Source organism: Dendrobium catenatum, unplaced genomic scaffold (assembly GCF_001605985.2).
Source record: "Dendrobium catenatum unplaced genomic scaffold, ASM160598v2 fragScaff_scaffold_130, whole genome shotgun sequence".
NCBI lineage: Eukaryota > Viridiplantae > Streptophyta > Magnoliopsida > Asparagales > Orchidaceae > Dendrobium > Dendrobium catenatum.
The window spans coordinates 370,710-384,418 of record NW_021318592.1 but is presented as its reverse complement, the minus strand read 5'-3'; the positions used below and the strand labels follow the sequence as shown (position 1 = coordinate 384,418).

Sequence of the window (13,709 nt, the reverse complement as noted above, 5' to 3'; positions counted from 1 at the left end):
TTAAATTAATTTGATTTTATCCTGAAATACTATTTCTATAAATAAAGGTTGAATGGATAATATTTGGATTATTGAATTATGGATGAAATTTTGAAGATTTCCACTAGTCTCTCTATCTCTCTCTATATATATTACAACAATTTCTCTCTTATCAATTTGCTCCTTATGAGATCTTTGTTCCCGATTTCACAAAATATTGAAATCTTCATTTTCTCTCTCTCTCTCTCTCTAATCACTCCCCCCGCATAATCCAAAACTCCCACACGCATGGGTTTCTCTCTCTTGGCAGCTATAGAATACATATTCAAGAAAAAAAGAGAAGAAATTAAGTGGCAAAGACTACCATCAGATTGACAACACATTCCTCTTCTTTCTACATAAGCATGCATTAGTCATAATGGAGGATTGAACAAATCATTCCTGAGCTTTAGAGCAACAGTAGAGAACACCACCAAAAGCCATGGCCTTCATGGACCGTGGTAGATATTAGTAATAGATCAATAATTAACTACATTTGCAAGATATCGATGGTTATGATGGCCTCAGGAATACTGCTGCGCATGCAACGGAACATCAAATGTTTAGTGTCTACAACAGTAAAGAGGGAAAACAAACCATAAATTTGTATCCTCTACCAAAACAAAAAGCTCGAGTAGATTTGTGTTAGATGGCAGCCAAAATTGAAATGATTCCACTAACACAAAGACGCAGCATGTTCACAGATTTTGAATAGATAGAGTAGCTTTCTTTATCACAAGAATAAAGGTATGTTAAAGAAATTAGCACATAAGGATTCAGAACCTTTATCCCAAAAAAAATGGTAGGTTAAAGAAATTAGCACAAAAGGATTCAGAACTTCTGTACAACTAAATAAAGAGCATTTAAAAGATTTCAAGCTAAAATAGTCGGAACAAAAATTCAACTGCTAAGAAATAGTCCGAAATATAATGATTGAGGCATGCCATCAAAACAATAAGATGCAACATTCTTCTTAGTAAGACTGAAACAAAGAATTTAATGCAAGCCTAATTGATAAAAAGCACAAAGAGAAAAAAAATGCAAAAATCAAAACCACCTCTAGACCCTGATGAAGGTTCTGAAACCCCTTCAAAACCGAACTCCAATCCTTGACCAAATGATTCAACTTTCTTTACGACCTCCTTCCAGCTCATGCTGTTTAATACACAGGACATTTCAGGGACATTAAACAAGGATTCTAGGACCTTTTGCTGGAGATTAGGATTCACCATTCCAAATTTCGAGGGAACCTGCTCCTTTGTGTTCAAAGGGACCTTCAAGTATTCCCTGGAATGACAGGAATATAATAAGACAAACAAGTACAAATCAAATTATCAGATATAATTGATTACATGAAGAAAGCATAGCAATAAAAGCTTTCTTTGTTTGAAGAGGATATACCAATAAAAAGGTTTCAAGAACATGAAATCGGAAAATATAGCAATCAAATTAAAATGACTAGCCATCCAAATGATGACAAATAAAACATAGTTTTTTCTTCTTTCCTTTACTTTCTTTTTTCCTTTTTTTACGAAAACATAGCCTATAAACTACTGGGTTGAGTTAGGGAATTCCTCTTAACATAATAATTGGTAACTTGTTACGGAAAGAAAGATGAGTTCCTTAACAAAAAAAGACATTACAGCAAGCAAATCAACTGTTTTAATAAATATGGTAACATCAACCCCATATTTAGCTGCAGTTGTAATCAGACGACTGATGGATAGATAAGTTTAGTGAATATTTAAGAATGGTAAGTTAGATGAACCATAATTGCACAAAATAACCAACATATAACTGAAATATTAACTAAGTTACACATCTTGCATCGCATGCAGCTCCCAAATCCAAGTGGACACCTAAATAACAGGGCCAACGTGCTAAGAGATTTAGTTCACGTGGCAACTTGATGAACAGGTAGGAAAACATCAGGACATCTAAACTATCTTTTCATGTAACATCTCGTAACAATGGTTAGAATGAGGCTTCAAGGCTTAGGATTCTAAAAACTCACAAAACACTATCAACCTTTAGTTTAAATTTCAGCATCTCAAAAAGAAAGACCAACTAAATTAAACAATGATGTAGAACAGTAAGGGGGTTGCGGTTTCTGATGCAAATTGGAATGAGATGCAAGATGAAAAACAACAACATCATCATCAAGCCTTTATCCCATTATGTGGGGTTGGCTACATGAATCATTTTTCTCTATTGTGTCCTATAAAGAGTTAAATGCTCATTTAAATCTAATAAAGAAAGATCATTTCTAATATTTTCTAACCAAGTATTTTTAGATATACCTCTACCTTTTTTAACATAAGTCAAATCTAATACATCTACTTTCCTAACCAGGCCATCGGAAGGCCACCGTTTTATGTGACCAAATCATCAAAGACGACTCTCTCTAATCTTATCTTCCACTGGAGCTACTCCAACCTTTTCACGTATATTCTCATTTTGTATTATGTCTCTAAAAGTAAAGCTACTCATCCACCTGAGCATCCTCTTCTCTGCAACACTTAACTTAATATTATGCTTCTTTTTTAATGGACAACATTCTGCATCATAAAGCATTGCAAGTCTAACCACCATCTTATAAAATTTTCCCTTAAGTTTGAGGGGGGACTTTTCTATCACACAACAAGCCTGATGCACTTCTGATGGGGACATCAGAGCGTGGAAACTCTATAAGAGACGTGGCAGTCAATCTATGGCCACGATTGAGTCAATGTATTTCTGAGTTGTATTATTTATTTTCTTTATTATTATGTCATGTTGTATTTGTTTTATTAGTGTTTCCGTTTTTACCCCTTACTTAAGGGAGGTCGTCTGTAAGTCCAGTGGGCGTTGTCGTTTTTTTATTTTCTTGAGTCTTTGTACGAGGCTATATATAGTTCCATTGTTCCCTTTTCATCTTAATGATTAAATGATAAAAAAATTTCACATGTTTTGAGTTCTTATGAGAACTTGAGAGAGATCGGAGTGTGATCCCTAGGAGAGGGAGAATTATGCATCACCCACCAACCTAGAAGAGTTGGGTTCGTGGCCTTAATTTCTATCTCTTTCTCTTCCTACTCCCACCACCACCGCCCACCCTATCTTCCCCTCCCCCACCACAGTCCAAGCTCTACTCGAAACTTAGAACCACCGGCCCTCCACCCTCACTGAACCCCTCCTTCCCCCCACCCACTGAAATCCCACACAAATCCCCACCACCCGCCGACCCTATTCCCCTTGCTCTCCCTCCGTAATTCAAATCCCCACCTTGAGCACCTTCCATAAATGATCCCCCTTAATTTGGGAAGGCTTAATTTCAACTTTCAATTTAATTTGAATTTGAAAATTTCTTTTCTAACTTAGGAAATCTATTTTAGGAAAATTCCTAAATTAAACCTATTTGAATTTCAAATTCAAATTGGATTTAATTAAAACTTTTCCTAATTCCTAAACCCAAATTAAGAAACCTTAATTCCCTTCCATTAAGCCCAATTAACTCCCCCATTGCCGCCAGCCCCTATAGGTTGGATTTGGGAAATTTATTTCCCCAATCCCCATTCCTCCTCTTTGAAAATAATTCAACTCTTTCCCCCTCTACCTCCTTTGGCCGGCCCCTTCCCTAGCCCCACCTCCTTAATTTATTTCCAATTGGAGAACTTTTTCATTGGAAATAAATCAATCCCCTCCCACCCTTTATGCCTGCCTTCCTCCTCTCTCTTTTCTCTCTTCTATCTCTTCCTTTAATTATTCTCAAACAAGAGGATAATTAGGAAGTGTTTGAATCATAATTCCCTCCACCTCCTCTCCCAAAATTTGAACCAAATCTCTTACCCATGCTCTCATCATTGGCCGGCCACCTCCCTCCCCTTTCCCCTCTTGATTTCTCAAGATTATCTTCTCCCTCTCAAGAGGAGTCTTCAAGGGGAGCATCGACGATCGTCTTCAACATTTCAACCTTCAAAGGTCATGCATGGCCGATCCAGATCTTGATTATGGTTTCTCCTACGACGAACAAGGGTCTGTTAGCATCCTTCACTCTACCTTCTTCGACGTCAATCCAAACATCGACAACATCGTCGAAGAGTGCGTGGATCGAGCGCATTCTGGACACCCTTGTCGAGGTCATAAAAGAACAACATGGCACCGTTTAGTGGAGGCTTGCAACCCAACCGTGATAAGGGTTTATCAATCTTCTTTCTCTCATATTTTCATTGTCTAACTTGTTCTTGTGATATGATTGATTCATGAATGTCTTGTTCATCTATTTCTGTCGAGCCTAGTAATCGTAGGGCTTGAGTTTGATCTCTATGCTTCTAATCTCATTGTTAGCGTAGGAATTTTTTGAAAGCTACTTAATTTGCATTTTATTGATATTCTACGTTATTTTGATAAATCAAGCATTTGGCAAGTGGTTTAGCCTAAGCGTAGGCACCCCTTTCTTGTTTTATTTTATCGTTTTAAATTGCTAAAAGCTTTAATCATACTTGCTCTTATCAAGGAATCGTGCAAATTCTTATTGCATCCATTAAAAACATTTTAGTCCTACATCATCTAGTATTAGAGCTAGGTTTGCTCTTATTGCATGTATTATGATCCATCATAGAGTTTCCTTTATCATCATTTTACTTTGCTATTTGTTCCACCATTGCATTTACTTTATTTAACCCTTTTATAGGTTGATTTCCTTACATTTCCTGCACTCATTTTGCAAGTCGTAAGTGTGTTTTAATCATATAATTTGTTGTCTTTTGCATCCTAGTCACCGTAGGTGTCCCGTAGTGAACTCCAATGGACCCGGAACAACTTGGTAGAACTTTAGACTTGTTGGTAGGCCAAATGAACAACATTAGCCAGCAACTCAAAGAGAACCAAGCCGACCTAACCGAGCTTCGTAGAAACACCACTGAGCATTTTGATACACTTGAGCGATCTAGAGAACATCTTACCCCCTACACCACATATAGGCCACCTTCTATGTATAGGGATGATACCTACCCGGTTGAGAGGCAGCATCATGCCAATCATAAGTTCCTAACTTTAGACATGACCCTCGTCATGATCCTGGCATACCACTCATGAAGAATATTAAAGTCGATGCTCCTACCTTTGATGGCACTCTCGATCCCCAGCTCTTCCTGGACTGGGTCAAATGTATGGACAGTTTCTTTAAGTTGTATAATATCTCTGAGGTTAGGAATGTTAGTTTTGCTGAGATGAAAACAACGGGTAGGGCGAGTCAGTTTTGAGCCAACTTAGAAACCCTTAGGGAAGCCAGAAACGATTACCACATCACTGATTGGCCATCCATGAAGCGCGAACTTAAGCAGAAGTATTTGTCTCCCTCGTACTTCCCTAGGTTGTTCGATAGGTGGAATAGGCTGACTCAGGGAAACAAACCAATCAAAGAGTACATCGCATCCTTCAATGATTACCTGATTCGCTGCAAAGGGGGGACCTCTACCACCCCCGCGCATATCTTGTCTATGTTTTGTACCGGGTTGCGAGAGGAACTTCACAACGAGCTTTTTGCCTGAAACTTCACTACCCTAGAGAATGCTTACAACCTAGTGTTAGATTTGGAGGAGACCTGTTCCCAGCGCTCGAGCCGTTCACATGACTCTATGCCTTCCTACATACCGTCCGATAGCTCCACTCCTCACAATCCTGCTGCCCAACCCACCTCAGGGAGCACTACCCGACCACCCACGGGTCCTCCTGCACCTCGATCTGATTTTATGAATAAACCTCCCACCTCGGAAGCCCCTCGGTCTAGTCCCGGGACCAAGTGCTTTCGATGCCAAGGGTATGGGCATATCTCTTCTCAGTGCTCCAGTCCGTATAAAGTCTCGATCATCGAGGAGATTACTGAGGACGATCTCAAGCCCGAGGTTGATCAGATCCACCAAGTCGAGGATGAAGGCAAATTCTTCGAGGAGGGTGATGATACTGTTGTCCTCCACTGCCTTCAAAAATTGGATATATCTCCCATCTGTGTGATGAGATGCACGCTATCACGCCCGACTCCCACTGATGACTGGCGTAGGACGGTGATTTTTCACACCTACAATAAAATCAAGGATAAGAATTGTAAGGTGATCGTGGATAGTGGTAGATGCATAAATGTTGTATCTTCAAGCATGATATCCAAGTTGGGTCTTTCTGTCGTTCATCACCCCAACCCATATAAGGTAGCATGGGTCAACTTCACTGCCTTGGAGGTGAAAGAACAAAGCATCGTACGTATCTCCTTTGCCGACTATAAGGAGAATGCTTGGTGCAATGTGCTGATTATGAATGTTGGACAAATCCTTTTGGGTCGCCCCTGGATTTATGATAACGATGTCCACATTTTTGGGCGTTTGAACACTTGCGTGTTTAAACATGCAGACAAAAAGATTAAACTGTTGCCATCGCAGCCCCAAGTTACGGATGACTCAAAATCCAACCCTATTAAGTCCAAGAAAGGACTGAACATGGTCACCGCCAAGGCTCTGGACTCCGAGGTTACTTAATGCGCACCTCTATACGCCTTCGTGGGTCGTGAGATTCCCACCGAATCTGACGAACCTATTCCTCATAAAGTCCAACCCATTCTGGGATAGTATCCTGATATCTTCCTCGATGATCTCCCAGATCAGTTACCTCCACTCAAAGACATTCAATATGCCATAGACTTCATCCTTGGAGCCTCCCTCCCTAACCTGTCACACTATCACATGAACCCTACGGAACATGTCGAACTTAAGAAGTAGATATATAAGTTACTGCAGCGAGGTTTCATTAAGGAAAGTCTTAGTCCCTGCGCAATGCCGGCCCTTCTTACTCCTAAGGACGAATCTTGGAGAATGTGTGTTGATAGCCGTGCTATCAACAAAATCGCCGTCAAATATCATTTCCTTGGACAATATTCTCGATATGATGATGGGTGCCTCTCTATTCTTCAAAATTGATCTCAAGAGTGGATACCACCACATCCAGATCCGACCCGGAGATGAGTGGAAAACTACCTTCAAGACCAAGGATGGTCTCTACGAGTGGTTAGTCATGTCTTTTGGGTTAAGTAATGTAAAACCCTTGAATGTCAAGATTTTTTGTGCAGTTAGTCTGTACGAACCGTCTGTACGAACTGAACAAAATACATGTTCGTCTGTACGAATAGTGAGTTCGTCTGTACGAACTGAATAAATTTTTTTGGCAGAGTCCATCGTCCCGGAACGAACGAAAAATATCGTCCGTATGATATGTGAATAGAGGAGATCGTCTCAATACGAACGTAAATATCCTCCGTACGAACAAAAATATATTTTTCTCTATTTAAGAATTGTTTGACACGTTTTGAAGAGAGAGAAAAGCTGGAGAGAGAAAGAGAAGGAAAGAGAAAGAAAAAGCTTGATTCCAGAGGCCGCGAAACAATTTTCATCCGTCGACGTAGTTGGAAGAATTATTTGTCTCGCAGTAAGGAATCCATATCCTATTTCTGATTTCGAAGATTTCGTGTTTTGGTATTTTTCTGTTCAGATTTGTGTTTCCGTTATCGAAAATGTGCATATCTTTGTATTGACGAAACTTTTACCGCGTAACTTTTGGTATGTTGTAAAAATGATGATTTTGCACATTTTGAATATTTTCTGAAAAAATTTTCACAGGGTATTCTAAATTTTGTGGGGTTTTTATCGATTAGAAACTTATCTGGATGTTGAAAATAGTGTTTTAGTACAATTAAAGTTTTGAAATGATGTTTTACACGATTTCCGGTGATTTGATAATTTTTTAAAAATATGCATTTTTGTCTAATAAGATTCTTTGTTGTATACCATTATGATATTTTGGCATCATCTTAATTAAGTTTAATTATGCATTATTTGTTATAATGCATTTAAAGGTTTGTAGATATGTGCTTGAGTAATAGCTGGTCGCTATTACTGTTATAGTATATTGATAATATCATATGTGTGTGAAATAAACAAGTAAATATTAGTTGACGCATTGGTTGGAGATTGATTTGCCTGTATAGGATGGTGGGCCGACGGGCTTTCTTTTAAATATTGCGGTTCGGTGTTATCCTATATTAACTCACGTGATACACTGATTGGGAGTTAGAAGAAGATTACTACTGTGCCGATGGGCAAAGGGTGAGGACTCTATTTACTGAGCCAACGGTTTACTAACACTGATATTAACATTAAAAAACACTGTAATAGCCAGCGCTTCTACTTGTTGAGTATGACTACTGGAATGCATGTTTTAAGCATTGTTCTTATCGATATTGTACGGATTTATTGATATTGTACGGATTTATCGTTACTGTACGGATTTATTGTTACTGCACGATTTCACTGTTATAACATTATTGCTCATATCACTGGATTGTTACTGATATTGATATAGACATTGATACCACTGAGACATTGTACTAACATTATGCATGTGCTGCACTAAGCACGTGATATAGATTAACTAGATTGCATGTAATTGTAATATCGAATAACTAAATAGCAAGTGTATTTTCCTATATGATTTTATTTCATTAATCAGATTTTGACAGTTATTAACGATGTATTGATTGATGCTTTATACGATTTTATACCAATTGATATTATTGATGGAGATGATTTTTTTTATTGATTTGATTGATATTACTGATACGATGATTTCTTTAATGATTTGACTGAGGTTTTTAGATACGACGATTTCTCTATTAAATTAACTGATGTTATAGATACGATGGTTCCTTTAAAGATTTAATGTATGTACTAGTTCATTGAGCTTTATGGGTTTTTCTACTGTTCACTGATTCTATCACTGATAATTGTGGATTCAACTGTATCTGTATTGACTACAGTTTCTGTACTGAATACTATTTATGCATTGATTTCTGTTTCTGCATTGACTCAATGATCATGTGTAAATGACTGATATTATTTGATTGATTGACATGCATATTAATTCCGTATCGTGCTTTGATTTCAGTTATAGGTTGGTGACCTGCTGAGTTTTTTAAGCTCATTATATGTGGTTAATAATTTCAGGTCATGGCAAGAGAGCAGGAGTGTGAGGTTGATCAGGGTTCTTCAGGTTCTATTTTTTTCTTTTATTTTATCTATTCTTTTGTGCTCATGACAGGATAGATATATGTGATTAATGCATAGATTCTGAGTATTGTAAATGACTTTTGGGAATGAATAAATGTTTACATGATATTTTAAATTATAGATTTTTGTTAGATTGTTTATCACTGATTGATGACTATAGATAGCTCTGGTAGTTGATTGATTTAAAAGATCGAACAAAATTCTCTCAAGGTAGATCTTGGGTTCTGACAAGTAACGCCCAGAGTACTTTTATGAGGATCATAACTCAAGTATTGCGCCCATTTATGAGAAAGTTTGTCATCATCTATTTTGACGACATTCTTATTTACAGTCAGTCGGTGAGCCAGCACTTTGGACCACTTAAGGCAAGTTTCTGAGGTCTTAAGGAATGAATAATTTTATGCCAATCCTAAGAAATGTACCTTCCTTGTAGATCGCATTATCTTTTTGGACTTCATCGTATCAGCCCAAGGGGTCTCTGCAGATCCCGAGAAGGTGAGAGCCATTGTTGAATGGCTTGTCCCTCAGAACATCCGGGAAGTCCGTAGCTTCCACGGATTAACCACCTTCTGTTAAAGATTAATTCGAAACTTTAGCACTATCGTATCTCCTATCAATGATTGCCTAAATAAGGGTGATTTTCACTGGCCCCGGCGGCCACCAGAGCTTTTGAAGAGATTAAGAAAAAGATGGTGGAAGCCCAAGTGATGAGACTTCCTAATTTCTCCAAAGTCTTCAAAGTAACCTGCAACGCTTCGGGGGTTAGAATTAGAGTCCTCTCCCAGGAAGGTCACCTAGTAGCCAATTTCAGTGAAAAGCTAAATGATATTTAGCAGCGTTATTCCACGTATGACAAAGAGTTTTACGATGTGATCCAATCTCTTCGTTATTGACGACACTACTTGCTCTTATAAGAGTTCATCATTTTCTCGGATCACGAAGCTCTATGTTATATCAACTCCCAAAATAAGTTGAATGCACGTCACGGTCGTTGGGTAGAGTTCCTTCAGGAGTACACTTATACCCATAGACATAATACGGGAGTTGAGAATAAAGTTGTTGATGCTCTCAGTCGTCGTATGATGACTACCACTGAGCTGAGAGCTGAAGTCGTAGGATTTGACCAAATAAAGAGGGATTATTTGGAATGCCCCGACTTCAAGGAGACCTACTCTCTTGTCCACAGGCAGCACGCTCCTTGTGGATGATTTTCTTTTGGAGGATGGTTATCTTTTCAAAGCCCAAAAGTTTTGCATCCCTAGCACCTCCCTTAGGGAATTTCTTGTCTGGGAACTCCACGCCGGGGGCCTCGCTGGGCACTTCAATCGGGACAAAATAATTGAAGTCGTGGAGTATCGTTTTTATTGGACCAGCCTGAAGAGAGATGTCGGTCGGATGGTCAGTAGGTGTCACACCTGCCAACTGGCCAAACAACACAAACAAAACACTGGTTTGTACACTCCTCTGCCTGTCCCTAGTTGCCCTTGGCAGGATGTTAACATGGATTTTATCTTAGGCCTGCCCAAAACTATCCGTTGGAATGACGCCATTTGTATTGTAGTAGATCGATTTTCCAAAATGGCTCATTTCCTACCTTATTCCAAAATGTACGACGCCTCTCACATTGTCAAGCTCTATTTCAATGAGGTCGTCCGATTACATGGTTTACCCAAAACCATCGTATTGGGTCGGGATGTGAAATTCACTAGCTATTTTTGGAAAACTCTTTAGATGAAAATGGGCACTAAACTGCAATTTTCCAGTGCCTTTCATCCCCAAACTGATGGTCAAACCAAGTTAGTCAATAGGAGCTTGGGCAATCTATTACAATCTTTGGTCGGCGAGCATATTAAGGATTGGGATTACAATCTCCCTACTGCTGAGTTTGCCTATAATAATTCTGTGAACCGAACCACTAGCCTAAGACCTCTTGAGATTGTGTACGGGTTCAAACCTAGACAACCACTACACCTTATACCCATATGTTCTAGGTATAGGATTTCTGAGTCTGCATCATCATTTGCATCATATATGCATGAACTTAATAAAAAAATTGCACGAAAAATTGAAAAGAGCAATAATGATTACAAACTATATGCTGATCTGAAACGAAGATTTAAAACTTTTGAGGTTGGTGACTCCATGATGGTGCGGATTTGTCTGGAACGGTTCCCGCAGGGAACAGTTAAGAAGTTGCATGCTAAGAGTGCTGCACCATTCAAAATAATTAAGAAAATCAATGATAATGCTTACGTAGTAGATCTGCCTGTATAATTCAAATCCCTCCTTTAACATAGAAGATCGAGTTGCATATGAAGGTTCTGATTTCAACCCACCAAATCCACTCATACAGCAGTCTTGTGTGACCCCACCGTGTGAGAACCCAAACCTACCTCCACTACCAAATATTCCCAAATCATCCATGGCAGAAAAGGTAGACTCGATCCTGAGTGATGATATCATCTCCACAATGGAAGGTGGACAACGTAGGTACTTGATCAGGTGGAAAGGAAAGCCCGAGTCATAGGATACATGGTTGGATTGTGAAGAGCTGTACCAGATTGACCCCGATGCATTGGAGATCTACGAGAGCTCCAAAGACACTTACTCGACGGAGTCGAGCTTTCTCCCAGCCCGGGAAAATGATGGGGACATCAGAGCGTGGAAAGTCTATCAGAGACGTGGCCGTCGATCTACGGCCACGATTGAATCGATGTATTTCTGAGTTGTATTATTAATTTTCTTTATTATCATGGGTAAGTATTTTTTTCCTTTAATAATATTTTTTATTTTCATCTATGTTTTGATAGATTTTAGTCTTGAATGCTTCATTTGTCGTTCTTCATCTATCCAATGCATATGTGCTTGACCAAGAAATCTAAGTATTATAAATTTGACTTGTCATCCTCCAAACATCATTTGTCAATTAAAGGGAGTTTCTATATCCATTACCCAATTAGAGAAAGCTTTAGAAACTATCCTTAGAACAAAAGTAGAAGCATGAACCTTAACTTCTCCAATTATTTGCTCATCAATATCAACAGGAAACTTAACTTCCCCAACTAGGTTGTCATTGATGATTATCAGAATTTTCATTTGTGAAGTCCCTATGGTGTTTATCTTGATTATTTATTCCTTAGTAAGTTTGATATCTCCTAAGGGGGTAGAATTTTGGTAATTTAGGCTAAACTCAATATCCAATTCTTAATTTAGGCTAAACTCATTATCCAATTCTTGTGAGTGTAGTTGATCAGTTTTTATGTTAAAAGAAAGGTTAATTTGATTTGTTATTGTGTTCAGTTGATCTTTTTTCATTAGTAACTCTCTTGATTGGTTTTGTAAAATATGCTGAGTATCCTCCTTTTGGTGACATGTCAGTTGGCCCTGATAATTCACACCACTTCTAAGTGACATGTTGACACTAACATATGCTCTAATGCCAATTTGATGCAAAATAGTTATAGGCCTAGAGTTTATAATACAACTTAGAATAAAATATAAGGGTAGTATGCTAACAAGAGGCGGAATTGTAGTTGGGATAAGGAGAGATAAGAGGTAATAGTAATCCAACGAGCAAAGGCACAGGCAAGGCAAGCAATTGGTAGTAGCGGTAAAACCCTAAAACAACAGTAGAAATAAAAAGTAGCAAGGATTTTGAAGGTGACATAGCTGGGAATGATGGTAGACAGAAGCAACAGCGCAAAGAAAAATAATTTCCGACGTGAAACTCTGAAATCCACATGTGCAAATCGGAATTCCATGAGTTCCTATGCTTTAAACGTAAATATCATTAAGATTTTCATGAAAAAGTTATCTACTTTGTTAAATATTTAGTATATTTTCAAACTCTGAAACAAATTCAAGAAAAAAACTAACTCGTACAAGTAGCCCATTATGTTTTGGCGAGTGTGACTTTGAACAACAGAATCATCTTACATCACATGTAAATGAATGCAGATAGAAAGCTATATGCATGTACATGAACAAAATACAAATATCATATGTTAGGAAAGGAGTAACATATACCAGACCAGCATAAAAAAAATCGAGCATTCAACTTCTTTGAGCTGTATTATACAATTTAATGATTGCCATAGAACCCGGATCTGTAATTCTTCTAAAAATTGGTGCCTATTTCACAAGTGCAGGATGGTACAAAAAAGTTACATTGTAACGGAAGTGTAATAAAGATTGCAAGCCTAACTAGTTGGTATCTAGTTTCATTATGTATGCATGGATATCAGCGGACTTGCCTGTAAAAACAACATAATCTAACAAAGACAAAATCCAAACCAAAAAAACTATGCAAGAGAAAACTCACCTACTACCAGATCCTACACACTGTAGGATATCTTGTTCTTTTGCAGATGAATGATAAGTTTCCACAAATGACTTATCTGTTAACTGTGACAGGTAGGTTTGCAGCAAAGAAGAAAGGGCATTAAGCTATTATATGCTCAATCAACACTCCTAAACAAATACTAGAACTTGACAGCAGTTAAAAAGAATGACAATGTTATTAGCATAGCTTTATCAATTGATAACTGTTGAAATCAGTATGTTTGAGAGGGAAAAGCTTGTGTTTTATTACAGAAATTCATC

General features: G+C 38.2%; 1 protein-coding gene across 1 annotated transcript in view; it reads right to left on the bottom strand.

Moving 5' to 3' along the window:
- LOC110102294 (SMR domain-containing protein At5g58720) overlaps positions 1-13,709 on the bottom strand; it is a 60,616-nt gene that overhangs the window by 16,222 nt on the left and 30,685 nt on the right. Inside the window, exons 4-5 of the mRNA XM_020830571.2 lie at positions 13,429-13,511; positions 1,076-1,305 (exon numbers count right to left, since the gene is read on the bottom strand). Of these exons, the coding sequence (XP_020686230.1) occupies positions 1,076-1,305; positions 13,429-13,511 (313 nt within the window). The remainder of the gene's footprint in view (positions 1-1,075; positions 1,306-13,428; positions 13,512-13,709) is intronic.